We start from the raw sequence: 27,932 nt of genomic DNA on the forward strand, positions 1-27,932 counted from the left end.
ATGACAAGTATATGGATATCATTGTGTTTCATTGCTTGTCATTATCTGAACGTCGTCCAGGAGCTCGTTTTATTCCTTTACTCCCTCACTCCCATCTCTTGTTACCCCACATTTAACCATTTTTCTCTACTAATGATTTTTGTTTTGGCCAAGGTGGATTACATATCTTTCACAGTAATTTTTTGGGTGGAGCCTGAAGCTTCAGCAGGCAATACGTCACGGCTAGGTTCCATGCTGTAAGCTTTTTGGCCAAGATAAGGTGAAGATGCAGCCTCGGCTGACCCCCACAGCTTTCTCTCTCCTTCCTCCCCGTCCCCAGGGTTATTTCTGGACACCTGCTCAGGGTCCCAGCAAGTGGGTTCAAGTGAGGTGCAATTTAAAAGAGACCCCAGGCTTCCTTGCTCCTGCAAGGGGCTGGGAGGGGACTGGTGAACTTTCAACTTCCAGCAATTAGGAAGCAAATGCAAGGAGAGGACATGACTCCATGTTCTCTTCTCTTGTCCAAATCACAGACCAAAGTGGTGTCTCGGAAATAACCCCCTCCCTCTTGACTATTTCTAAAACACAAAAGGGTCACGTGTATCTCCTTTGTATATCTCAGATGTATTTCCTTAACATCTATAACTCTTTTTGAACATCCTCATATAGTGACAATTTTGCCCACTGGATTTGTTATTTGATTGTTTGATTTTCCCCCTTTGAGATCTGTTTTATAAGCAATATTGGTAGAAGAGTATCTCTGTATAGATTTCATGTTTGAACCAAGTTACAGGGAATGTTGGACTTTATTCGTCGGCCCCCAGATGCACCAACAATATATTGTGGCATTGCTTCTCTTTTGCATAGGCACATTAAAATGGGAAAATAATACGTATGCAAACAAGTTCTTATCTAATAGAGATGGGAACACATATTTGGTAATGTAATTAGGCCTTTTACCCTGAACATTGGCATAATGATTTGGCTCAGGCCTCAGAAGAATGGGCATTGCCCACACACACCTGAACAATGGATACCATCTATGGAAACAACCACAATTGTCTATAACATTACCAGGATCCAAGCCTCTACCAGGGAAGACCTACCACTGCTTTGGCATTGACTTACTCCAAAGAGTGCTCCCAACACCCAGACTACTCAGCAACAGTCTGCATGCAGGGCAGATCACTCCGCATTTATTGGTATGCTGAAACTAGAGGATGCTCCACATCAGCCTGACATCGATGAAAGAAATGTACAGAATCCAGAATCTTTAAATATAAGAATCTGATACCAACAATAGCTAAAGTGTGAAAAAGTTTCACCGGGACCTTGAGAATGACTCGAGTTGGACGGACTGGTATGCCTGGAACCTAGAGTCGGTCTTATGCCAATAAACTTCTGGGGTGAGGCCTTTTTGTAAACAGGTCAAGGATTTTTTTTCCATTTTCCCATTTTACTGGGCCTATGCATACAACGGCGATTGCCACTACCACACCTTTACTATATTTTTTTACTCATCCTTTAAGGAAAAAAAAAATACAACTAACTGAACTTAAAAACAAATAACTGTAGTAGAATGCCTGTCTCAAATACAGGTAGGGGATGGGAAGGGGGAAGGGGTAATGTTACACTGGTGGAGGGTGATGTTCTGGTTATGACTGTAACCCAACTATGATCATGTTACTTAAATAAAAAATATATTAAATATTGGGGTTGGGGGGATAAAAAAAAATAGACCTTTTGCTGGTGTCACAGGTGGCAGATAGGTACACAAAGGAGGTCAAATCCATAGCCATTGGGGAACTTAAGACACAAGCAGAAAAAAAATTAAAATAAAAAAAGAATCACTGGGGCTGGAGAGATAGCATGGAGGTAGGGTATTTGCCTTGTATGCAGTAGGACGGTGGTTCAAATCCCGGCATCCCAGATGGTCCCCCAAGCCTGCCAGGAATGATTTTGAGTCTAGAGCCAGGAGGAACCCCTCAGTGCTGCCAGGTGTGACCAAAAACAAACAAACAAAAAAAATCAGGAGGGGCCCGGAGAGATAGCACAGCGGTAGGGCGTTTCCCATATGGTACCCCAGCCTGCCAGGAATGATTTCTGAGCACAGTAATAACCCCAGGGCACCGCTGGGTGTGCCCACACACAAAAAAGCATCACAAGGATCTGGCTAGAAAGATGATACAAAAGGAGGGCACATGCTTGGTAAGTGGCAACCCAGGTTTGATTTCTGGCAACTCACATGGTCCCGAGTTCCACCAGAAGTGATCCCTGAGTACAGTCTAAAAATCAAGTAGAAAAGAAAACAAAAAGAAGCATTTGGGGAGCTGGTGTCATAGTTCAGTGGGTAGGCATTTGCCTTGTACACAGTTGACCGGGGTTCCATCCCCAGGATCCTATATGGTTCCCTGAGCCCACTCCAGGAGTGATTCCTGAAGATTCCTGAATGCAGAGCCAGCAACAGCACATACCCTGAGCACAGCTGGGTATGACCCCAAATACAAAAGACAAAAAAATGTGTCTTTACCTGCTGTACTATCACTCTGGACCCTATAAATGTGTAATAACTTTCTGGCCTGTGAGTGAAGTCTAGACTTCCTGTGTGGTGGGCAGGGGTGCAATGATCGGCTCTCACTAAGATCCCAGACATCTCTCAGGTGGGATGTTAACCTGCAGACCACTGGGCCATTGGAGCATATGGTCAAGACAATGGAAGTGGCTTCTGTATATAGGGAGGTATGGAAGCAAAAGAGGATCTTGGTGGGGAGGGGAAGAATCTGAAAAGAGGAGAGAGTTGGGCCCGGAGAGATAGCACAGTGGCGTTTGCCTTGCAAGCAGCCGTTCCATGACCAAAGGTGGTTGGTTCGAATCCCCGTGTCCCATATGGTCCCCCGTGCCTGCCAGGAGCTATTTATTTTTTTTGGTTTTTGGGTCACACCCAGCGGTGCTCAGGGGTTACTCCTGGCTGTCTGCTCAGAAATAGCTCCTGGCAGACACGGGGGACTATATGGGACACGGGGATTCGAACCAACCACCTTTGGTCCTGGATCGGCTGCTTGCAAGGCAAACACCGTTGTGCTATCTCTCCGGGCCCAGGAGCTATTTCTGAGCAGATAGCCAGGAGTAACCGCTGAGCACCGCTGGGTGTGGCCCAAAAACAAAAAAAAAAAAAAAAGAGAGAGTTGATTCTAGAAATATTTAGGAGAGAAAGAGACAATACTTGGTAACTGAATGCAAGGGGGAATAGAAAAACTTCTTTCCCTTTTTGTAATGTACTTTTGTTGGGGGCGGGGGGCACACTTGGTGATTCTAAGGGACTATTCCTGACTCAGCAATTAGTTGGATTCCCAGCCATGCTCAGGGACCAGGTGGTGCTGAGAAATGAACTCAGGACTCCTGCATGTAAAGCATGTGTTCCAGCCTGTTGATCCATTTCCCAGGCCTACCTCACTCCCTGCAGATATAGGATACACTTCTAGCCTACCAATGGACCAGACCAGACAATCCAGTGTCAGAGTGAACAGTCCAGGATTGTAGGCCAATGAGATGAGCAAAACAATATGCCAACAGTGAGAGATGGGAGCAAGTGCTAGAAAGGAAATAAAACAGCTGTGAGGTGAAAGTACTTCCCAGATCAGAGAAGGGCCATTCTGTAAAAGTAATATTTGAACTGGGACCTGAACCTTAAGAGAGAGCCAGCGGAGTGGAACCTTGGGAGAAATCCAGAAAGAGCCCGAGCAAATCCCCAGCAGTGGAGGATTGTGGTGGGAAAAGTAAAGACTTTGGAGGCAATGTTTGAAGCATTTACTCCATTGATATATTAATAAAAAAAAAAAAAAAAAAAAAAACGAAAATGGAGGAGCAGGAGAGATAGGATTGTGGGGGCAGGGCACTTTCCTGCCTAACACTAACCCCGGTTTGACCCCCAGCATCCCATAAGGTCCCCTGTGGCTGCCAGGAGTAATTTCTGAGTATAGAGCCAGTAGTAACCCATGAGAATTGCCAGGTGTGTCCCCAAACCCTTCCTTCCTCTATAAAAAGACATTGGAATGTTCTAGGCAAGGGACTGTTGTGCTTGTTCAGGCAAGAAGATTGTTCAGTGAAGCAGCTGGGAATGAAAGATTTTGCTGCATGGAAGGCAAATGGGGGTCCTGCCAACTTACCCTCTCCATTCCTCAGTGCCTCGCTTTTTCCCCTCCCAGTCACCCCAACCCCATTAAGGGGAAGTGGGTGACCTACCAACTGGAGGGTCCCCTGGGGTTTGCTTGAAGCAAACAGGAAGCCACAGATGGGTGAGACAGCCTGGGAAACAGCAACTGAGAAAGCAGGTCTCCAAGGGTCCTGAGTGCAGGGGGGACAGAAAGAAAGAGGGAGATATAGTAGCGAGGAGAGGGCAAGTTGAACAAACTGAACTCTGAGCTCTGCTTCTTCTGTTTAGTGCTCCACGAGGAGTCTCAGACTACTCTCTGCCCTTTGAGAACCTTCATTTTCCCTGTGCTAAATGGGTTCCAGCCAAAATAAAGCAGGAGCTTTCTGGGGACAATCAGGCCTCTTTTCTTGGGAATCTGCTGGGCAGCTTCAGCTCATTAGTGATTCTTCTCTGCTTAACAACCAGCCCTAAAAAAAAAAAAAAAAAAAAAACCAGCCCTAAGAATGCCACACAGATTTTTCTGCAGCTCACTTATTTATCTCTATATTTTTTCTTCATTTTGGACAACACCCAGCAGTGCTCAGGGGTGACTCCTGGCTCAGAGATCAGGAATCATGCCTGGCAGGTTCAGGGGACCTTATGGGATGCTGGTGATTGATCTCAGATCAGCCACATGCAATACAATGCCTTACTCACTCTACTATCTCTCTGGGATATTTTTTCTCTATTTTCAAACTCTCTCACTCTTCCCTTCTTGTTATTGCAGTGAAGTGTGCACTTTGGGATGTGTGTGTGTGGGGATGAGAGGTGTGTGTGGGGAGTAGTTCCACACATTTGATTGTGGTGCTTTGTGAGGATACACTTTCAGTGGCTTCAGGATCCCATAGCTGGCTACTAGAGTCACACACACTGGGGAATGATGTACAGCACTTCTGGAGATCAAACTCAGGGCCTCACAGCCCTCACACTCTGGCCTGAGCTATCTCTGGCTCCAGCCCCATCCCTATTTAATCTTCACCAATATATATATTCATTAAATGGGGCTATTAGTATCCCCAGTTTACATGGTGTCAGAGATGGAGAATTCAAACTCAGCTTGGCAGGAGCACAAAGTGTGGCAACAAGATCTAGGAGATCTAAGATGTTGGTTGAGTGAATACATTGGGGGGCATGTGTGGCAGGAAATGGAAGAGAGCCTGGGATTTAAAAGTAAGTAAGTGGAGAAGTAGGCAACTGGACTCGTTCATTTAGTTGGTATTTAGGGCCCCTTTGCTGTGCCTCACACAGGTCTGGGCATCTTGAATCAGGGCAAAAAGTCTCTGGCCCAAGGAAGGAACTGAAAGCGAACAGGCAGATACACCAAATGGGACATTTCACCTGGTGGCAATGGCTGGGATGAAAATAAAACAGAGGTTCAGTGAGGAGGCAAGCTTGGTGGGTCTGTTGGGGTGCACAGAGAAGAGGGCCTGAGGCGTGACCACCCCTTCCTCCCTGGAGGGACTGCCCACCTTCCCCATAGACACCTATGCTTCAGTGCCCTCCCACCCCCGCCTGCCCCAGCATCCCCTGCGCTTCGAAGTTGGGTGTCCCGGAGAGTTTGGCCGTGACAATGCTGACTCTTCTCTCTTTGCTTCTGTTCCTCAGCCCAATGGCAGTCCAACCCCAGGAACCACATCTGGTACAGGTTACAGGTATGACTGAAAGATACACATGGAGACACTGGAACTGGAAGATGGGGGCTGAAACCCTTTGCTAAGTAGTTTACCCCACCAAGGCCTCAGCTATCTGGCTCGTAGGGTTCAGGGAGGAGCGGAAGGGCTCTGAGGGCTTAAGTGGTCCTCACTAGTTGGATCCTTGGATTTATAACTCAGTGGGAGGTGTCACTTGGACTTGGGGTTCCTCTTGTTCCATCTCTTCTCCACAGAGGGAGACAATGCTGTATTGCAGTGCCTCAAAGACCCTCCAGAGGGTCCTCCTGAGAACCTGACCTGGTATCGTGAGGCCCAGACAACACCCTTCCTACGGCTGAACCAAGGGTTACTAGACCTGAGGGTGCAGAAGGGACCCCAGAGCATCTGGCTGATTATCTCCAATATCTCAGAGCAGATGGGGGGATTCTACCAGTGCACTGGGAATGCCTCTTCCAAACAGGCATGGCGATCTGGCTGGACAGTCAGCGTGAAGGGCAGTGGTGAGGGCCTGGCTGGGGTCTGGTACTGGGTGGAGTTTGGCAGTCACTGTGGCCCTAGGGAGGTCTGGGGCTGCTGATGGGCAAGCAGACTGTTCTGTCTGCCCAAATCTCCTCCTTGCCCTCTCTCTTTCACTTGGGGACACACCTGATGGTGTGTGGACGTTGCTCCCATGGGTGCTTGGGCAACAATGTGGTGCCAGGGATTAAACCAGGGGCTTCTACCTGGAAAGGATTCCACAGGCCTGTGAGCCATCTCCCAGCCCTTCTCTTTTGGGTCTGAATCTCTCTCCTATGTCTTTGTTGCTGCCTTCCTGGGTCTCTCTGTACTGGACATCTCTGGATCTGGCCCTGCCCTCTTCCCAGGTGAACTGTTCCGGTGGAATATTTCAAACCTCCATGACCCAAGATGTGACCTGGGGAATGGATCTTCAGAGGGTGCCTTGCCCTCTTCTGGCCATGCCACAAGTTTGTATGTGTGGGACAAAGATCAGCCCGTACCTGTAAAGACAGGGCCTACCTGTACCCCACAGAGACATAGTTCAAACCAGAGCCAAGGTGATGGCGGTGAGTGAGGATCCTGGGGTGGGGATGGTGACTGCAAATTGAAGGGGTTCCTAGTCTTGGTTCTCCCTGCCCCAGACCTCACCGTGGCACCTGGCTCCACACTCTGGCTGCCCTGTGTGATGCCCCAAGCCTCTGGGACCAGAAGCCCCATCTCCTGGACCCGTGTACATCCCAAGAAGTCTAAACTTTCATTGCTGAGCCTGACTGTTGGAGAGGATGATACTGACATGGAGAAGTGGGTGCTAGTCACTGTCCGAGGAGGAGCCGTACTCTCACTGCCCCAGGCCAGTGCCCGACACACCGGCACCTACCACTGCAACTTTGGCAATGAGACCATCAGGATGCAACTGAATGTCACAGCCCAGTCAGGTGGGGATTCTCCCAATCATGGGGGGGTCTGGGTGGGGCTACTGAGAAGAACAGCAAAGTCAATTAACTTTGGACTCCAATTGGGGTTCATACTGAACCCCAGCTTCACACAGAACACGGACTCCTGCTCTCCACCCTCAGGCACCTCATTTTTCTTGGTCTTTTCCACCCATGATGGCTGGTGGCTATTCCCACTAGTGCTGGTTTCTTTCTCCCAGACTCCTCAGGATGGGAGTCTGGAACTCTAATCCTGCCTTCTGTCTCTCATCCCTGTCCCAATTCTTCCTAGTGGGCTTCCTCCATTCCACAGCTCCTCAGCCACAGAGCCTTGGTAACCTGATTCCAGGCTCCAGAGTCCCCCAAACCCCAACCACCTCTGGGAACTGTTGCTGATGTCCCAGGGTTTTTGCAGGCTCAGCTGGTAGAGTCAGATTCAATATTTTTTCCAAGCAGGGTCCAGAGAGAGCAGGCAGGGCACTTGCCTTGCATGCGGCTGACACAGGTTCATTTCCTGGCAGCCCACCAGGATTGATCCCTTAGTGTAGAGTCGGGGTAACCCCTGAGCACCACTAGGTATGGCACCAAAACCAGTACCCCCAAATAACCCAAAATATCAAAAATGAATTCCTCCATATTCCTTAAGCACAGGCTTCTGGGTGACCCTTTGTAAGGGAAAGTCATGCCTCCTGCCCATATATTCCCACTTTACCTGGCCATACTTCCTGTATCTCTCCATCCCAACCATCAGATTAGACATATTGGCCTGTTCATTCTGTCTCCCACATACAATCCTCTCATGCAATTTTGACCACAGTTCTCAATTGCAACCTCAAATTGCACTCGGAATTTGAACTCAGCACATCACTGCATCCCATCTCACCTTGGGAATGTGCCTGTTTTACATTTCACTGTGACTGCCCTGAACTGCAGGAAGTGCAAATCATCATGTGCCCCTGAATTCCAACACTGCTCCTGACTTTTGTCCTGCTCCAGGCCCAGGGTCAGGCATGGTGGCATATTCCCTGTCTTCAGGGGAGGGAGCAGACACTCTTGAGACTTCAAGGTATCTGCACGTTGATTCCCTTCTCCCTAACCCCAATTTATGGTCCTTAGAGGTTTTGAGGTTAGGAAGTTAGGTGGGTCTTTGTCCCTCTAGCAGTGTGGCACTGGCTGCTGAAGACAGGAGGCTGGAAAGTCCCTGCGGTGACTTTGATTTATTTGATCTTCTGCTTGGGTTCCCTGGTGAGCTTTCTTCATCTTCGCAAAGGTGAGTCAAATAGCCACCAGTTGTTCTGCCTAAATCCCACCCATCTTCCCCAGGAGAGCCCACATTTACAGGGCTATGCATATACCTTTCCTTCTCCCCTGCTTCCCACAGGCTTCACAACCCTGTTTCCCACTTTCCTCTACCTCCCCAACTTCCCGAGTTCCTTGGAATTCGAGCTTCCATGTCCTCCACTGATTAAGTGATCCCAGAGACCCCAAATCTTCCCCTTGCCAAGCAATGGCTCCTCTGAGTGCTCTCTTTAATCCCACCAGCTCTGATCCTGAGGAGGAAAAGAAAGCGAATGACGGATCCCGCCAGAAGGTAATAACGATGTGTGGTGCTCCAGTCCTCTAGTCCCCCATTCCAGTGTTTGCGTTTGGTACTTTGCACTTGATGCTTCCTCTGCTCAGGGTCTTTTCCCCAGCTCCGTGAGTTACCAACATTCAAAGTGCAGCTTCAAAGTCACCTCCTCTATAAAGACTTTCTTGCAGCAATTCCAATCTCGACTGAGGATAAGAGAGAACACACTGGGTTGGGTGGGTGGTGCAGAGAACTAAAACCAGAGCCCTGCATCTACAAACCAGGCCTTTATTATATCCTCCACTGAACTACATCTTGGGTCCCATTTTAACGCGGGCCACATTTGAACTTCAGAGCGTAGTCGGGAGCTTGCGTATCTATTTGTTGGTTCCCTTGATCTCCTCGCCTCACAGTCTACTTTCCTTTCTCGGCCAGGTTCTTCAAAGTGACGCCTCCGACGGGAAACGGGGCCCAGAACCAGTACGGGAACGTGCTGTCCCTTTCCACGCCCTCTTCCGCCACGGGTAGGAAGCACCGCCAAGCCCCACCCACCTCCCTTATCTCGCCAATCCCAAGGGCTTCATTCATAATAAGCCCCGCCCCATATGAGTAGCCACGCCCACTCCCGTAGTCACGCCCCCACGAGCGGGACCGGACCCTCCAGCTCCCTGCAGACCATGGGTGACCCCGAGTGCGTCCCTAGTTAGACTTGGGCTCCGCTTCCTGGGCTCCGTGCTTGTCTAGGCCGCGAGTGTCCTGTCCGGCAGCGCGGAGCCGACCCACACCTCCTCTCCCCTCTCTTCTTTCCCGCCCCTGCTCTGCTCCTCTCTCCAGGACGCGCTCTTCGGTGGGCTGCAGGCCTGGGAGTCGCCGTACCGCACTATGTCCAGGAGGCCGGCGGCGCGGGGTCGCGGAGCCCGCCAGCGGCGGGTGACTTGGGGGCCGGTCTTTCCTCCCACCCCACGGGGTGCTGGAGCTGTCTGTGGAGGGAAAAGTAGAGGAGGGGTTCCTAACTCTGTTGTCATCCCCCTGGCCCCCAAATTCTAGGCCCAGATGAGGAAGGGGAGGCCTATGAGGAGCCGGACAGCGAGGAGGGGTCCGAGTTCTATGAAAACGACTCGAACCTTGGGCCAGACCAGCTGTCCCGGGGTAAGTGTGCTCCCCCTTCCTCTGGAGCGCGCCTCCCTCTGTCGAGCCTTCCTCGCTGCCACCTCCTTCTCCACCAGATGGCAGTGGCTACGAGCACCCCGAGGATGAGGCGCAGGAGCCTGAGTATGAAGACTCCTTCTCCAATGGTAATTGGGTTCCTGGTGGGGGCCCCCCAGGGACAGACTGACCTGCGGGGCTGCAGGAACCGTGCCCCAAACGCTTCTTTCCTTGCAGCAGCTGATTCTTATGAGAATGAGGATGAATCGCTGAGCCAGCCGGTGGCCAGGACTATGGGTGTGTGTGTGTGTGACCAATAACCCTCTGTGGGCAGAGAGACAGGGTGGACCCTGGGAGCCAGGAGGAATAGTGATTTACCTCTTTTTTTTTTTCTTTTTTCCCTAGACTTCCTGAGCCCCCCTGGGCCAGGCTGGGATGCCAGCCGGGAGGCAACCTCCCTTGGTAAGAAATACCAGACACCTGCTCAACATGCCCAAACTGGGCTCTCCTGGTAGCATCAGTGCTACCAGGTCTTGACTTTGATTCTGGCTCCAATCCTAACCTTAGACTTGTCTCCTAACATTACTTTTTTTTTTTTTTTAAATCCTAACATTATTAACCTCTATTCCAGCTCCAGTCCCCATTCCCAGTAGCCCCGCACTGTGGCAAGCTTTCTGCTCTAATTTCTTTATTTGATTTTTGGACCACACCTGACAATATTGACTCAGGACTCACTCCTGGCTTTGTGCTCAGGGATCACCCCTGGTTGGGATTGGGGGATCATATGTGGTACCAGGTATTAGAACCCTGGTCAGTTACGTGCAAGGCAAGTGCCCTACTCACTGTACTTGTAGCTCCAGTTCCTGCTGACTTAATTAACTCCACTCATCCTGGCTGCCTTGCAGACCTCAGCCCTATACAACTCCTTTATGATAATCACTTTAACTCCTTATAGTTCTTGTTTTTATGTTGTTTATCTCCCCAACGAGATGCTCTGGGATTACCAAACCATATGGGAGATGAATGCGGTGGAACAGTAGGTACAGTGGGTAGGGCTTTTGCCTGCATATAGCTGACCCGGTTCGATACTTAGCCTCTCGTACAGTCCCCTGACCACCATCAGGAGTGGTTTCTAAGTGCAGAGCCAGGAGTAATCCCTGAGCATTGGTAGATTGTAAGCCAAAAGCAACCAAAAATATTCAAACTGCAATAAGTGGTGTTGGGGGTGAGCATGTGGTGCTAGGGTTGAACTCTAGACCTTGCACATGAAAGACCCTTGTTGTACCCCTTTGTCTATCTCCCTGGACCCTCCTTTAATTCTATATTCCAATTCTACATTATTTTTTTTGGGGGGACACATTTGGCAGTGTCCAGGAATCACTCCAGGTAGTGTTCAAGGGACCATATAGGATGCCAGGGATTGAACCTGGGTCAGCTTGTGTGCAAAGCAAATTCCTTACCTGCTATGCTATTGCTCCAGCCCTTCTCTCAAACTTTTGTGTTTGTTTTTTTTTAAACTGGGGAGCCAGAGAAATAGCACTGCAGTAGGGCGTTTGCCTTGCATGCAGCCAATTTGGGACAGACCCTGACTCAATTCCCAGCATCCCATATGGTCCCCTGAGTCTGCCAGGAGCGATTTCTGAGCACAAAGCCAGGAGTAATCCCTGAGCGCAGCCAGGTGTGACTCAGAAACAAACAAACAAAAAACCAAAACACCCAGTGCTTTGACCTGGCAGTTCTGGTGACCAGCATGGCCATTCCTGTGTTGTTCGGGTGGCCATGAATGCTGGGGATCAAACTTGGGGCTTTGTGCATGGCCAACAAATAGTCAATCTCATTGAGTTGTCTTCCAGCCCCCAGTTTTGCCGTTTTCTTTCTTTTTTTCTTTTCTCTTTCTTTCTTTCTTTCTTTCTTTCTTTCTTTCTTTCTTTCTTTCTTTCTTTCTTTCTTTCTTTCTTTCTTTCTTTCTTTCTTTCTTTCTTTCTTTCTTTCCTTCCTTCCTTCCTTCCTTCCTTCCTTCCTTCCTTCCTTTCTTTTATTTTATTTTATTTTTCGGTTACACCTGGCAGTGCGCAGGGGTCACTCCTGGCTCTACACTCAAAAATTGCCCCTGACAGGCATTGGGGACTATATGGGATGCTGGGATTTGAACCACTGTCCTTCTAGACGCAAGGCAAATGCCTTACCTCCATGCTATCTCTCCGGCCCCTTTTTTTGTTTTTTCTTTGGCTTAGTCCCTTTTTCCAGTTTTTTTGTTCTTGTTTTGTTTTGTGTTTGGGCCACACCAGGAACTCAGTGCTCAGGGGTTTCTCCTGAGCTCAGGAGTCACTCCTGGTGGTACTCAGGGGACTACATGGAATGCCAAGATTGGACCTAGGTTGGCCCTATACAAGGCATTTGCTTTACCTGCTGTACTATCTCTCCTCCCCTGCCCTGTTTTGTTCATGACCATTTCTCTGACCTTGATCATAGTCTAACCCATACCTAACCCCAGCCCCATCATTCACAAGGACCCTGATCATCCTCACCCCTTCTAAGTATGACAGAAGCCCCCTGTTCCAGCTGTTCTATTCTGCCCCAAGCTCCTGGCCTTCTGCTCCCCATCCCTGTCCAAGCAGGGTCCCAGTCCTATGAGGATATGAGAGGGATCCTGTATGCAGCCCCCCAACTTCGCTCCCCCTGGGGCCAGCCTGGTCCCAATCGTGAGGAAGGTGGGTGTTTCTCCTCTGGCCCCTGTTTGCTCCAAAGCTGAGGCCCACAGCCTGCTGCAAGCTGCCATGTCTCCCCCTTCCTGCTCCCACCCAGATGCTGACTCTTATGAGAACATGGATAATTCCGATGAGCCTGGACCAGCCTGGTCAGGGGGAGGCCACACGGGCACCTGGAGTACTAGGTGAACCCTTCGGGTAATCTGGTAAGTGGATTCGAAAAAGGGGGAGGGCAGGAGGGAGATGGCTAAGAAGCAGTAATGAAATGGAATATTCAGGGAGGGAGAAGGGTTACCAAAATCTACAGGGTTCCAAGACTTCCCCAATCACAGTTGCTTCTATGTAACTGAACTTCCTCATGCCCCAGAGATCTACACCTGATGCTGAAATCTGTGACCCCAGTTAGACTCTGCAATCTCTGGAGTAAGGTTGCTCAGAATATGTGTAACCACATGAGGCCAGAACAACGGCACAGTGGTAAGCGTTTGCCTTACATCTGGCCAACCTGGGACAGACATGAGTTCAGTTCCCAGTATCCCATATGGTCCCCATAGCCTGCCAGGAGCGATTTCTGAGAGCAGAGCCAGGAGTAACCCCTGAGCTCTGCCCCAAACGAAAAGACAACCAATAAAAAAAAGAATGTGGGGCCCGGAGAGATAGCACAGCGGTGTTTGCCTTGCAAGCAGCCGATCCAGGACCAAAGGTGGTTGGTTCGAATCCCGGTGTCCCATATGGTCCCCTGAGCCTGCCAGGAGCTATTTCTGAGCAGACAGCCAGGAGTAACCCCTGAGCACTGCCGGGTGTGGCCCAAAAACCAAAAAAAAAAAAAAAAAAAAAAAAAAAAAGAATGTGGGGACCGGTGAGGTGGCGCTAGAGGTAAGGTGTCTGCCTTGCAAGCGCTAGCCAAGGAACAGACCGCGGTTCAATCCCCTGGCATCCCATATCGTCCCACCAAGCCAGGGGCGATTTCTGAGCGCTTAGCCAGGAGTAACCCCTGAGCACCAAACAGTGTGGCCCCCAAAAACAAAACAAAACAAAAAAAGAATGTGTATAACTGTGTATGTGTGTGTGTTTATGCATTTGTGTTTGTGTGCATGGAAACCTATAAACCCTTTGGGCTCTCTTATCAGAGGAGGAATTCTCCTAGTGTGGTAGGGGAATGAATGTGAAGATGGGGTGTTCTATTCCCTCAGATTCAAGAAAGAAAGAGCAGTATCCTGTCCAGTAAGATTTTTGCAAACGCCCCTTTCTCTTAGTTGTTTATTCAGTCTTTTTACCCATCAGTGGGGCACGGGGTGCCTGATGAGGTGGAGTGGACCCTGAATGGCAGGCATAGCTGGCTTTTACTGGAACTGCTATATTGTTTTGGTTTCTGGGCCACACTGGCAGTGCTCAGGGGTTACTCCTGGCTCTGTGCTCAGAAATTTCAATGCTTTTAATTTTTAATTCTATGTGTGTGCCAGAGAGAGATTGAACCCAGGGCCTCACTCATACCAAGTAAATGCTTTACTGCTTGGCCCCATCCCCAGCCATAGGTTGGTTTTGTAGCTAGAAACCAAAGTTTCTACTGAGTGGTATTTAGCTCTGACACCTCAGAGGGCTGGTAGGACACCAGATAACCAGTTGTAACTGAGGCCCTGGCCCCCACCTGACACACCATGCCACGCCTATTTGTCTGGAGAAGCCAGGATGGAGACTTGCTAAGCCACCAGGCCTGAAACCAGGATGGTGAGAGCCGCCACCCCCAAATTTCTGCCTCAGTAGTCTTATTTAGGGGGAGAGCTATCCCTGTCAAGGCTCAGTGATTACTCTTGGCTCTGCTCTCAGGAATACATCTGGCTGGCTAGGGATACCATAGAGGGTGCCTGGGATTAAGCCCAAGGAGGCCACATACAAGGTAAATTCCCTACCTCCTATACTATTGCTGCAGTCCAGTCAATAGCTGATCTTGCTGCCTGGGCTTCTAGTCCTTGGCCTTCAAGAGGCCTTTGAAACTCAGCCCTTGTACCTCTTTGTCTGCCTAAGACATTTCAGTGGGGCTGGGGAAATGGCTCAGAGGGCTTGTGCAGCATGGTCTACCAAGAATAACCATAGCCTCTGAGCACCTTTGGGCATGGACAAACCCCAACTTATTCCTTGGAAAACAACAAACAACCAAGCAAACAAACATCAAAAAAGAAGTTTCAGTGGGGTCAGAGCTGCGGCTCAGTGTGAAACCCTCAATTCTATCCCTACCCTCTATTAGTCTGACCAGTCCATTTTAGTCTCTACATTCAACATTTAGAATTCAGCAGTGCTCAGGGCTCATTTTGTGTAGGTGGGAAGGCCTATCTAGTAATGTTCTTAAAGTGCGTATTCTTTTTTCATGACATCCTATTCCTTCTTTTTTTGGGGGTGGTGGTGGTGGTAATTATGCTTAGTAGTGCTTACTCTGGCTCTGTGCTAAGGGATGAGTCAGTTGGGTGGGCCAGCTGTATGGCAAGCACCCTACCAGATGCACTGTCTCAGGCCCTTGTCAAAGAACATGATTCTTTTTGTTTTTTGGTTTTTGGGTCACACTCGACAGTGCTCAGGGGTTACTCCTGGCTCTATGCTCAGAAATCGCTCCTGGCAGGCTCAGGGGACCATATGGGATGCCGGGATTCGAACCACCGTTCTTCTGCATGTAAGGCAAACGCCTTACCTCCATGCTATGTCTCCTGCCCCAAAGAACATGATTCTTTCTGTAATATCTGTGCTATAGATTGAACCCATGAGTCCCCAGAGGAGCCTCACCTGTTTCTGTTTGAGGCAACTTTATGTTTATTTGTTTTGGGGCCAACTCAGTGGTGCTCAGGATTTACTCTTGGCTCTGTACTCAGGAATCACTCCTGTGAGCTCAGGGGACCATAAGTGATCAAACCCAGGTTGGCTGTGTGCAAGGCAAGCTTCTTACCCGCTATACTATCACTCAACCCTATAAGTAACTTTCTTCCTTGAATTTTGGACCTTAAATGCCAATTTGCCCCAGGACTGGGTTCTATACAGGCATTATTAGGATATTATTCTGTGGCTCAGAGATATCTCCTTTGATCTTCCAGCAGCCCTGAAGGTTCACTACAGCACTGAAGAGACTGAGCACAGAGAAAACACTTCCCTTCCTTACAGAATCTTCCCTTTATTAGAAGAACCTTTTCTCCTCACGGAAACTTCTCTCCTCATGGGATTTTCTCTCCTTACAAAACCTTCCCCTCCTCGCAGAACGTGTTTTTCCTCATGGAACCTTCCCAGCCAGGGAGATGGGCAATATGCTGAGCACATGGCTTGCATGCTGGAGGCCTATGTTCAACCCTCGCTGGCAAAGGGTCTCTTGAGTTCCTTCGAGAGTGACTCCTGAACAGCTCTGGATATGGCCCAAGAACCAAACGGGAGGAAAAAAAAAAGAGTATCCAAAACTTCTCTGAGACCTCCCCAGCCCAGACACTGCTGTAGCAGGGTAGGGAGGAGGCATGCAGAGGACAGTGGGAAAGGTTTTTGGATTAGGTTTCTTCTGCCCTGAGGCTCACAGGTGCCCTAGTCCCACTCACACCTATGGGGCCTGTGGTCTTGGGCTGCCACCCCATGTCTCACAGGTCCCATGGGTCTCTGGACAATTTTATTCATGTGCTTCTTGGGGGCGGTTCTTACACTAGAAATTTGATCTGAGGCCAGGCCTTCAGTGTCCTTTGTGAGCTGGGTGATTCACATCTCCCTTGATGTGTCCCTCGTGGGACATGACTCCTGGCAGTCTTGGGGATCAAACCTCAGGCCCCCATGTGCAAAGTCTGCGCACCATGACTTTGTGCTATTTCCTTGGACAGAAACAGACTTTTCTGTTTCCTGGGGGGTGGTGCCCTCTGTCTCCATGCCCAGGAGCGGAGGAGATGTCTGAGCTCAGCACTTACGTCAGCTCTCTCTCTGCTCTTCAGGAGTGTCTTACTACTAACCTCCTGCTCTTGTCTCAGGGGTCCCCCACATCCCCTGCCATGGGCTGCTTGCAGGCTTCAGCCCCTCTCTCTGCCTTGTGACTTTGTTGCCTTTTATATTTCTTTTGAACCCAACTATTAAAAAAAATGGAAAACCTTGTGAATTATATGCAGTGTGTAATTATTTTATTTGGAGGCCACACCTAAATCTGCTTGGGCAACTCCCAGTTCTGTGCTCCAGGGTCATTTCCTGTGGTGCTCAGGGGACCATTTTGTGTTTGGGATCAAACTTAAGCCTCTGGAGCCAGAGTGATAGTACCATGGTAGGGCTTTTGCCTTGCATGGAGTTGACCCAGGTTTGATCCCCAGCATCCAGTATGGTCCCCTGTGATGTGGGCCTGGAAGCAAACGTCAAAGCAGGAAATAATCCACACAATGAAAGGGGGCGGGCCCGGAGAGATAGCACAGCGGTGTTTGTCTTGCAAGCAGCCGATCCAGGACCAAAGGTGGTTGGTTCGAATCCCGGTGTCCCATATGGTCTCCCGTGCCTGCCAGGAGCTATTTCTGAGCAGACAACCAGGAGTAACCCCTGAGCACTGCCGGGTGTGGCCCAAAATCCAAAAAAGAAAAAAAAAAAAAGAAAGGGGGCAAAAATGGGTTCAGGAATTTCAACACTCAAGCTCAGAATCCCAACACACAAGGCTTCTGCTCCTAAGAAGGAAAGAGCAGGGGCCAAAGCGATGGCGCAAAGGTAGGGCATTTGCCTTGCATGGGGCTAACCTAAGATGGACCATGGTTCGATCCCCCGGCGTCCCATGTAGTCCCCAAAGCCAGAAGCTATTTCTGAGCGCATAGCCAGGAGTAACCCCTGAGCATCACCAGGTATGGCCCAAAAACAAACAAAAAAAAAGTGGGGTATTGTTGCATGAAATAATTAACGATGGGGCTGGATGGCGATGGATGGAGGCCTTTGTGCTTAGGCCCCAGCCACGTGGCTTCATCCCCCATCCAGCTGGCGAGTTCCAGGCCCAGGTGATCGGCGTAATCAAGACTCACTCACAGGCAGGCTTCAGGAAGCATTAACTTTATTCATGCCCTATTCACCACATGTGTGTGGCCTATCTCATAACCTTTTAAGCACTAGTTATTCTTGGCCCTGCATCTAAACTCCTTTCAGCCATCTTCCCTTTGGGCTCCATGCTGGTCAAAGACCAGAACACAGAAACCCAAAAGCCAGAGCGCCCAGCAGCGCAGAACGGGCAAAAAGCCAAAAGCGCAAAAAGCCAAAAGGGCCGAATTCCCTTGGTCCAAGCCTTATATAACATTTCCCAGACCCCTCCCAGGTGTGGGAGGGTCTAGCAGGTAAAGTTACACCTACTATCCGGTTTCCAAGACCCCTCCCCGAAATGGGTGGGTCTAGGGTCTTAAATAGGTACACCCACAGGGTATGAAACACTGAATACTGCCCTTGTGGCAAATAATAGCAGTAGCAGTAGCAGTAGCAGTAGTAGTAGTAGTGGTGGTGGTGGTGGTGAAAGTAATGATAATAAAGAACTCCCTGGGATGGGGCAATGCATTCAACCAGTGTGAGGCCACCTCAGCACTGGATTGAGAGTAGCCCCTGAACACTGTTTCCTGCCCACAGCCTGTTTTCTTTCCCTCTTTCTCTCTTTTTTGTGAAGTGCACACCTGTGGTGCTCAGAGTTTAATCCTGCCTCTGCACTTAGGGATCACTATTGGTAGGCTCAGGAACCATCTGAGATGGGACCTGGATCAGCTGTGTATGAGGCAAATGTCTTACCCAATGATTCATAGCTCCATTCTTTCTCTAAGAAATTCTCTCCCAACACCCCAGAGCCTCCACCATGTAGACACTCATCAATCCAGTCCCGTAGACCCACACTGTTTTCTGAAAGGAAGCAAACCAAGCTGCAGAAATTCACAGGAACGCTGGTTGCAGCTGAAAGCTCAGGAATCCTCAGGAGCAGGGCAGGGCAAGTCATCATCCTGTTGAAGCCCTGGCAGCCACATCCACACCCCTCAGCTACTGCCATCCATACTCATTGGCACAGTTCCACAGATCCTGGAGTTGCTAGATCATGGCCAACTATCCGAATTTCTCAATATGACTGACACCCCAGTAGGAATGCACCAAATTAGATGGGAAAGTAGCATAGAAACCACCTAAGGTCAACAAACAAAACAACCTAGAATGTTCAACTAGCAAACAGCTCAGTGAACATTCTTTTTTTTTTTTTTTTTTGTTCACACCCGGCAGTGCTCAGGGGTTATTCCTGGCTCCATGCTCAGAAATTGCTCCTGGCAGGCACAGGGGACCATATGGGATGCCGGGATTTGAACTGATGACCTTCTGCATGAAAGGTAAATGCCTTACCTCCATGCTATCTCTCCGGCCCCAAATAAAATCAGTGAACATTCTGATGATGCCTTAATATGATCACATTATAAGATATAACAATTTCCACAAATTTTCTTTTACTGAAGTTTTTATTTATAATTCCATTAACATAACAAGCAGGGCCAGAGAGAGAGCACAGTAGTAGGGTGTTTGCCTTGCATGCAGCCAACCTAGGAACCATATCCCATATGGTTCCCCGAGCCTGCCAGGAGCGATTTCTCTCTCATTTTTAATTCTTTCTTTATTATTATTGTTGTTGTTGTCGTTGTTGTTTTGATTTTTTGGGTCACACCTGGAAGCACTCAGGATTTACTCCTGGCTCTACATAAATTGCTCCTGGCTGGCTTGGGGGACCATATGGGATGCCGGGATTCGAACCACCATCCTTCTGCATGCAAGGCAAATGCCCTACCTCCATGCTATCTCTCCAGCCCCAGGAACAATTTCTGAGTGCAGAACCAGGAGTAACCTCTGAGCACTACCGGGTGTGACCCAATAAAACAAACAAACAAACAAAAATTTTATCACAATCAATATAGGATTTTTTTTTTTTTTGCCTGCCAAGGGAGAGGCTGGGGATGGTGGTGATGGGATATGGGGCACAATGGTAGTGGGAATGTTACACTGGTGATGGGAACTGGTATTGGAACATTGAATGTCAGAAATAATTGTATTGTGGACAACTTTGAAACCAAGGTGTTTACTAAAGCAATATAAAAAGAAAAAACCTCCCCACCCCATCATTGTGACCATTGTTAAAGTGATAAGGGCCACACACAGCCCGCTGTGGTGCTCACCAGAATTCACACTTCAAATTGTGGTGTTCACAAAGGCTCTAAATGTTAGTGGAAGCCACAAGCTGTGGTTGTGGTCTTGTCAGGTCACTGGTGCTCACAGTGTTGTCCAGGGCTCAAATCTTTTAACATTACATCTATTTTTTAGCACAAAAATTTTAGTGGGCTGAAGTTCTAATGTTTACAGTACTGTGAATGTTAAAAGATTTGGCATTTGCACATCTTTTTAATTGTGCACCAGGAATCACAGCCCTTTTTGGTGCAGCACTGAGACAGCAGAGCTGCTAACACATGTGGGACACCTGAAAGTCAAACTCAATTCTGAGAAATCAGAACAATAGTACAGCAGGTAAGGTACTTGCTTTGCATTTAGTCAACCCAGGATCAATTTTCAGTACCATATATAGCCCCCAAGTTCGTGAAAACTGATCTAGAGCCAGAAGTAAGCCCTGAGTACCACTGGGCATGACTCCTCCCAAAATTCAAGACTACACTTGGAAGCCATGGTTCTTACAGCTTCAGTGGCCTTCAGCCTTCTTTTATTGTTGTTGTTGTTGTTGTTATTTTGATGTTTGGGTCACACCCAGCTGCGCTCAGGGGTTTCTCCTGGCTCTGAAGTTGCTCCTGGCAGGCACGGAGGACCATATGGTGTCACAGCAGCTCCAGTGGAGTCTGTGACATGGGGAAAGCCATGTTCTCTGACCTTCGGCAAAAGCTTCACAGAAGTTAGTCTCCTGGAGCAGTCGCAGGTGGTCCCAGAGCAAAAGAAAATATTCCCCACGTCATGTACTGCTTCTGGGAACAATGATGATTGTTTTTCTTACTTTATGCTCTAGTAACCCAGGCACACTGGGTTCTATAGAAAACCCACAATATATACTTACCTGGCAGGGGAGATACCATGATCACGAAGGTGGTTTCCCCAGGGCGAGGCTCACTAATTGCACTCCGGGTGTGCTGACCCCTGCGATTTCCCCATTTAGAAAAAAAAGAAAAGAAAAGAAAACCCACAATACAATTATTTGAGAACATGTTAATGATTTTACGAATCACACAGAGACTTCCAAGAATGATTTTTTTGTTTTGTTTTGTTTTTGGGCCACACCCGGTGGTGCTCAGGAGTTACTCCTGGCTATCTGCTCAGAAATAGCTCCTGGCAGGCACGGGGGACCATATGGGATGCCGGGATTCAAACCAACCACCTTAGGTCCTGGATCGGCTGTTTGCAAGGCAAACACCACTGTGCTATCTCTCCGGCCCCATCGAGAATAATTTTTTAGAAAAAAAGTCTTTAGGCTAGTCCGGTGGCAGTGGTTTATCAGAACTTATTAATGTTAGTATCACAAAAGTTGGTATATAACCCCTCCCTCCCACTCCTCAATTTGACTGGCTTAAAAAAAAAAGAAAAGAAATCTTTAGCAGAAAATCAAGGAATTTTGCTTAAAAGTTATCACTAATATTCTGTGTTTAAAAGCTATCACTGATATTCTTAAGAATAATAATAGTGGGGCTGGGCGGTGGTGCTAGAGGTAAGGTGCCTGTCTTGCCTGCGCTAGCCTAGGACGGACCGCGGTTCGATGCCCCGGTGTCCCATATGGTCCCCCAAGCCAGGAGCGACTTCTGAGCTCATAGCCAGGAGGAACCCCTGAGCGTCACCGGGTGTGGCCCCCCCCCAAAAAAAAAGAATAATAATAGTAAGAATCATTTAGCCATAACTTTGAATCAGTTATAATTAGGAAAGTTTCTGATAGAAGAATCTAGGGAAAAGCTCATAGCATAAAACCTGATAGCTGGAGACACTTATAGGACTGTGACAAATTTATATGAGTGTCCCTATAATAAGGTAGATATAGATCAGGTAAAGGAAACAGGATTTCTTATGTTCCTAAGAAAAAGCAAGGCACATAATGATTATATCTAATACAGGGCAAAAGATGGGAACCACCTATAGATAGGACTAGACTATGGCCCACTTAGCATAGGATTAACTACACCTGTTCCCTCACCTTATACAGGAGTGTATGATGAGGCTGGTAACAGAGGAGTGGTGCATGAAGGAAAAAGAGTGTCTTATTATAAATTGCCCTTTTTAGAAATACTATTAAGAACAATGGCTCTTTAATTTCATCTTACACAGGAATAAAAGGATTTACAAAAAAAGCAAATAAAGAAGGCTGTGGAAAGCAGTACATGATTGGAGACCTAAACCTGGACCCCCAGACATAGATTTAACATGGTGAATTTATAACATATTAAATATAATAAAAGTCCTGCTCACAGTTCAGGCTGGGCAGGTTTCTAAAATCAAGCAAAGATTAACCACATTAACTATTAGTTTGAGGTCATATAGTAAATATAGACAATCACCAGAGTGCCATTGTTTAAAAATAGTAAAATTTGATCTGACTCTTGATAAGGTCAGCATACCTAGAAAATTGCTAATATGTGTTAAATATATGTTGGAATGAGGAACCTGTAAATTGATGTATTTTGATTTTTTGCCAATATCCTGCTGTTAGATGTATAAATAACCTAGAGAAATAAATGCAGTTGCTCTGTAGCGGAGGCTCAAGCCAAAGCTCTTAGCCACTTTCCAGCACCCAAGACTTCGAGTCTTTTGTTATGCCAACCCCTTGCCCACCTGTCTTCTGAGGAGAACCCAAGTGCTGCCCTCCAACGACGGAGTGGTCTGTGGCAATATGTGATGCCGGGATTCGAAGCACCGTTCATTCTGGATTGGCTGCAAGCAAGGCAAATGCCCATATGAGCCCCTGAACCTGCCAGGAGCGAATTCTGAGTGCAGAGTCAGGAGTAACCCCTGATGTGACCTAAAAACAAAAAACAAAATAATATTTTAGTGGGCTGAAGTTCTGTGGTTTACAATACTGTGAATGTTAATTTCTCAGGAGCATCATTCTATCATAACCTTCACCAATGTATTCACCTCCCTTCCCCAAGGACCCCAGTATCCCACTCTTCCCCCCCCCCAACTCAATTGTGTGGCTCAGTTTTGCTGTTGAATTGCCTTTGGCTATTTGTTGCTCTCTCTCTCTCTCTCTCTCTCTCTCTCTCGTTTTGGGGCCACAACCCGCAGCATTCCAAGGTTACTCCTGGCTCTGCACTCAGAAATCACTCCTGGCAGGCTCAGGGGACCAGATGGGATGCTGGGAATCAAATCCTGGTCTGTCCGGGGTTGGCCGTGTACAAGGCAAAAGTCCTACTACTATGCTATCACTGGCTCCTTGCTGTGTATCTCTAACACCCACATAATCTGTTTCCCTTCCCTTCTGACTGATTTCATTCATCATGATATCCTCTGCAAATTGCTTGATTATTTCCTTCTTTGGTTTTTGTTGTTTTTTTGGCTCTACCTGGCAATGCTCAGAATATTTTCCTAGCTCTGTACTCAGGGATCACTCCTAGGGGTGCTGGGGATTGATCCCTGTTTAGTTGTGTGCAAGGCAAGCACCCTACCTATTATACTATCTCTCTGTTCCTTTAGTTATTTCTTTTTTGTTTGTATTTTTGGGCCAGAGCCAGTGATGCTCAGGGGTTACTCCTGGATATACGTTCAGAAATTGCTCCTGGCTTGGGGGACCATATGGGACGCCAGGGCTCGAACTTCGGTCGACCTGGGTCAGCCATGTACAAGGCAAATACCCTACTGCTGTGCCATCGCCCCAGCCCCTGGTTAGAACAGCCTAATATTTCATTATTTGCATACAACGCAACTTCTTGTTCCATTCATCAGTAGCTGGGCTTTTGGGTAGTTTCCCCATCTTCCAGTCTGCTTTTTTTTGGGGGGGGGTTTGGGCCACACCCGGCAGTGCTCAGGGGTTACTCCTAGCTGCCTGCTCAGAAATAGCTTCTGGCAGGCACGGGGGACCATATGGGACACCGGGATTCGAACCAACCACCTTTAGTCCTGGATCGGCTGCTTGCAAGGCAAACGCCGCTGTGCTATCTCTCCGGGCCCCAGTCTGCTTTCTTCTCTGTCCAACCAGAGCAAACCAGGAGCTCAGGAAACGAGAAGGGGAGTGAACAAAGAGCTAAAAAGTTGTCTGGGACAGACCATGCTCGAGGAACTCTACCGACTGGAATCTCTGGGAAGTCAAGGCTTTGTCAGTTGATGCCACCCATCTCTTGGAGGCTAACTCTACCTTAATCCCATTCCAGCCGTCTCTAGCTGTGTAACCCCAGTACCCAGCTGCTGGCTTCTGATTTGTGAAATAGGGGATACCAATACCAGCTCCCTCAGTTCATCTTAAATGGGGTCCGAGCATGGACAAACACAGGAAGCTTTCAGATCAGCCATCATTAATATTTGGCATTTATGTGTGTGCTAGAGGCTGCTGGGGATGGGGTCCAGCTATGTTCCACAGTTGTCCCCATCAGTCTACTAGGCGAGGCCGGGCCACTTTCAACGATTGAGTAAAGTTGAGGGAGGAGGCTTGAGGGAAGTGGACTTAGCTCGCCTGCCCAGTTTGCATTATCCATCTGGGGTGGAGGCCCAGGGTCTTTTGGTGTTCCTCTGTGCCTCCAGCCCAGCTATGGAGCAAGCAAAGGGGTTCCCCCTGTGCAGCCGCGTTCCTGGGAAACAGCGTCACCTACTGGGAGCACGACCTTTGGTTGGGCTGAGCCGGGACGAAGGGAGGCAAGTGGGTTGAAGTGTGGGTAACTCGTGGGAAGCGTGGGGGAGCAGGGGTCAGGCCTGATGCCTGGCTTGGGTGTTTGCACACTCGCACATCACATCATGCATGGGGTGGGTGGGGCCTGGAAGTTTGCGCAATGTTTTGGACCCTTGCTCTGTGCATTCAAGCACGGTCCAGAGGTGAAATCACGACCTCGTGAGTGAAAGGTAAATACTTTAAGCCACCATGTCATTCCCAGGGCCCTAAAAGTGTTTGGTTTCAGGTTTTGCTTTAAGAGCCATAGTTCTAAGTGCTTTGGGGCTTTGTGCTCAAGGGTCGCTCCTGTGGTCCCCAAGGGTCGCTTGGGGGACCACACACTATCAGGGATGAATCTAGTGTCGGTGCATTCCAGGAAAGTGCCTCAACCATTGTACCTCAACCATTGCACTATTTCTATGAACCCCCCAAGCCATTTTAGTTAGTTTAGTTTCTCTCTATGATCCCTCTAATTTGTTTTTATTTTATTTTTATTTATTTTTTAGGCCACACCCGATGGCCTTAGGGTATGGGGACCATATGGGATGCTGGGAACTGAACCCAGGTCGGCTTGTACAGGGCAAATCCATACTGCTGTACTTTCACTCTGATCCAGGTTTTTGTTTTGTTTTGTTTTGTTTTGTTTTTTTAAGAAAACTTTGAGCTTTCTTAGGTTCAGAATCCCCTAGAATTGACTTCATTCAGCTCTATGCTTTAGAAAGCCTGAATTGTGACCTTTTCTTCTTGAAGGAATTAGGAAAATGGCTTTGCATACACCTCACAAGGTTTCAATCACTGGCATCCATATGATCCCCCAAGTACCACTAGGAATAATTTCTGAGTGCAGAGCCAAGAGTAACTCCAGAGCATCACCAACTGTGACCCACCCTAAAAGAATTGGGGTCTGGAGAAATAATACAGTGAATAGAGCACTTGCTTTGTGTGAGGAGCCGGGAGAGTAGAACTCCCCCAGTGTTGCTATGCATTGCCTGCTTGCCTTCATGCCTGCCTGATTGTGAAGAATGGGAACCGAAACCAGAAAGTCTGCAAAGGACAGGCCAACAGGATATACGCAGCTCTAAAAAAATATGTCAGGGACAAACAGTTCTTGCCAGTTCTCACTGTGATCAAGAAATCATGGCCATGAAAAAGGAAATAGTGTCATACAGGTTTATGAGTACCAGTAACAAAACCTTTTACATCAGTAGCATAAAGAACAACATGTTACTTAAGAATTTAACTGTTGGTCTCTGGTAATCTGTAACTGTCATCTGAAAATGTGTATGTGACATCCGTGATTTGTGGTTTTTTCACTCAGCCCCACTAACTTCACCCGGCTCTACTGAGGGCTGTGAGCAAAAGACTAATCTGGCGAAATATGATTGGTGATAGCCATGCCTTGCCCTACCCCCGCTTCCCCATCGCTAAAAAGTATATAATCACATCCTGCCTGAAATAAAGTTACTCTTGATTTCTCTCTTGATTTCATGAGTCATTACTAACTTTTGCCTCCACAGGTACTCAGAAGAGCACGAACCCTATCACGTTGTGTGGCTCTCCACAGGTTTCCTCACTGCTGGCTAGTGTAGGATAGGGCCCCCGAAATAGGGGTCCCCTCTGGGGAGCCACATCTGGCGCCCAAACGTGGTTTTCCTGCTCTTCTCCCTCGTCGCCGGTCGTTCCCGGGAATTCTCCGCGTCTCCCTTTTCTTTCCGTGAAGGGTGAGTTTCCCTTGCGCAGACGCGTTCAGAATTTCATGCATGCATCTCTCAGGGTGACTTCTTAGTCTCCCTCCCAGGCGACCCCCGCCTTTTGGCCTCTCGTGTGTGTCCCCCCACTCTTCTTATCGGTCGACGGACGTTCCCGGGATCCCACGCCCCCATTCTTCTTCGGGTAAGCCCCCCCTCGGCATGTAAGCCCCCCTCGGCGTGTGGATTTTCCTCCGTGCATGCACCCCTTCGTGGCTGTCACATTCCTGTGACTCCCACCCCTTAGTCGACCCACCGTCCGATATTCCTTGATATTCGGACCACCTCTCTATCATGGGTTCCTCCCTCTGTACCGAAGCCAAATTTATTCATGAAATCCAGGCAGAACTCTCTTCTCGCAATATTCATGTCCATAAGGCTTATCTTTGTAAATTTTTCACTATCCTCCACCGTGCCTCTCCATAGTTCGTTCTTACTGCCCCTCGCATAGCCCCCTCTACCTGGGCTACCCAGAGCCTGAGTTCCAGCAGCTCCCCCACACGCGACAACAAACTGTTGCTGCTTTCCCCCACCCTCCTAGTCAAGCTGCCACTTCAGCAATCAGCAAGCAGGGTGGAACCTCCCCATCCCTTAGGATAGAAATGCAGCCCTAAAATGTTTTTCTAAGATAAAGACCACAGTTGGTAAAGTTAAAAGGATTCAGAAACTGTTCATGTGAAATATATAGTAAAAATTGTCAGAATTTTGTGTGTCTCATAAGAAGCCTCAAATAATTGTAAAGTTTGTAAATTAAATTATGCGGCATAATTGTGCCTTTTCTAAAAGCATTTGTGTAATTAAGTTTTGTGCATTTGGTGTTGTAATTATTAAAACATTGGAAATTAGAAAACCTTCTAAATTCAGGTCTGTAAGGGTTAAAAATTCTCTAGAAAAAAAAAAAAAAAGCAACAAGAAGATAACAGCAATACACTCCCTTTTTTCATGCCTCTCAAAAATCTTACAGCAAAGTCATAATTCTGTCACTTGTAATAACAAATTATCAGTAAAAGAAAAACCTTTTGGTGTTTTGAAATTTAAACAAACACACAAGTATTATAATTTTATTCTTTTATATTTCTATTAGAAAATTTATTTTAATTTTTAAGGTATTTAAAAAAAAATTATGTGGAAAATAATGTAATTAGCCTTTTTAAATAATATAGTTAATATTATTGCACAATTAACACCCAGGTGTGCTTCATAATACCCTTAGTTTTAATTTTGTGCTACAGCAATGGTTCTTTACCTTTGCATTAAAACAACTATCCTTTTAAGTGTATTCAGAAAGTCAGTTTTTCATACCTTTAATAATCATAGTTCATGCTATTGTGTTTAATCATAAAAATTTTAACACTTTATTGCAGCTGTCTTACTGTTCTACTGTAAAAACAATTTAAAGAAAACCTTTTTATTTACAGCAAATGATATCATACTTCAAAGTGCAAACTCTTTTTACAGTGCTCATTAACCATTTTATTTAATGTTTTATACTTCAAATTAGTATTATTTTAAAAATGTTTTATGCTAAATCTAAACTTTAACATTTATTTTCAGCAAAGTTCCACTCCAGCTACATTAAGTACTTCTAACAACTAAAAGTTTTTCTACAAAAAAAAAAAAAAAAAAAAAAAAAAAAAATTTTGGATCGATCCTTTTGTCTGTTTATGTGTATGTTGTGATGAA

At 47.6% G+C, this 27,932-nt stretch overlaps 1 protein-coding gene, 1 non-coding gene and 1 pseudogene across 2 annotated transcripts; all 3 read left to right on the plus strand.

Annotated features, from left to right (window-relative positions):
* The first annotated feature begins 5,741 nt into the window (after positions 1-5,741).
* Positions 5,742-12,866, plus strand: CD19 (CD19 molecule). Its single transcript, XM_049788141.1, has 14 exons — positions 5,742-5,823; positions 6,057-6,323; positions 6,687-6,878; positions 6,963-7,256; positions 8,413-8,523; positions 8,796-8,844; positions 9,259-9,347; positions 9,658-9,753; positions 9,871-9,972; positions 10,050-10,118; positions 10,207-10,266; positions 10,375-10,431; positions 12,588-12,680; positions 12,775-12,866. The coding sequence occupies exons 1-14, from the start codon at positions 5,742-5,744 to the stop codon at positions 12,864-12,866; spliced, it is 1,653 nt and encodes a 550-aa protein (XP_049644098.1).
* Positions 12,867-20,710: 7,844 nt separating this feature from the next.
* Positions 20,711-20,892, plus strand: LOC126031475 (uncharacterized; annotated as a pseudogene).
* A 6,529-nt stretch (positions 20,893-27,421) lies between these two features.
* Positions 27,422-27,548, plus strand: LOC126031908 (small nucleolar RNA SNORA22). The gene has a single exon (XR_007503715.1). It is a non-coding gene; the product is annotated as a small nucleolar RNA SNORA22 (small nucleolar RNA).
* Positions 27,549-27,932: the final 384 nt, after the last annotated feature.

This window comes from Suncus etruscus, chromosome 15 (genome assembly GCF_024139225.1).
Source record: "Suncus etruscus isolate mSunEtr1 chromosome 15, mSunEtr1.pri.cur, whole genome shotgun sequence".
NCBI lineage: Eukaryota > Metazoa > Chordata > Mammalia > Eulipotyphla > Soricidae > Suncus > Suncus etruscus.

Excerpts from the sequence above, each read along its gene's own strand:
- CD19 (XM_049788141.1), top strand. The coding sequence starts at position 5,742 with ATGCTGACTCTTCTCTCTTTGCTTCTGTTCCTCAGCCCAATGGCAGTC. Across the intron at positions 8,524-8,795 it reads CTTTCTTCATCTTCGCAAAG|CTCTGATCCTGAGGAGGAAA; the intron begins GTGAGTCAAATA and ends TAATCCCACCAG. Across the intron at positions 10,432-12,587 it reads CCGGGAGGCAACCTCCCTTG|GGTCCCAGTCCTATGAGGAT; the intron begins GTAAGAAATACC and ends CTGTCCAAGCAG.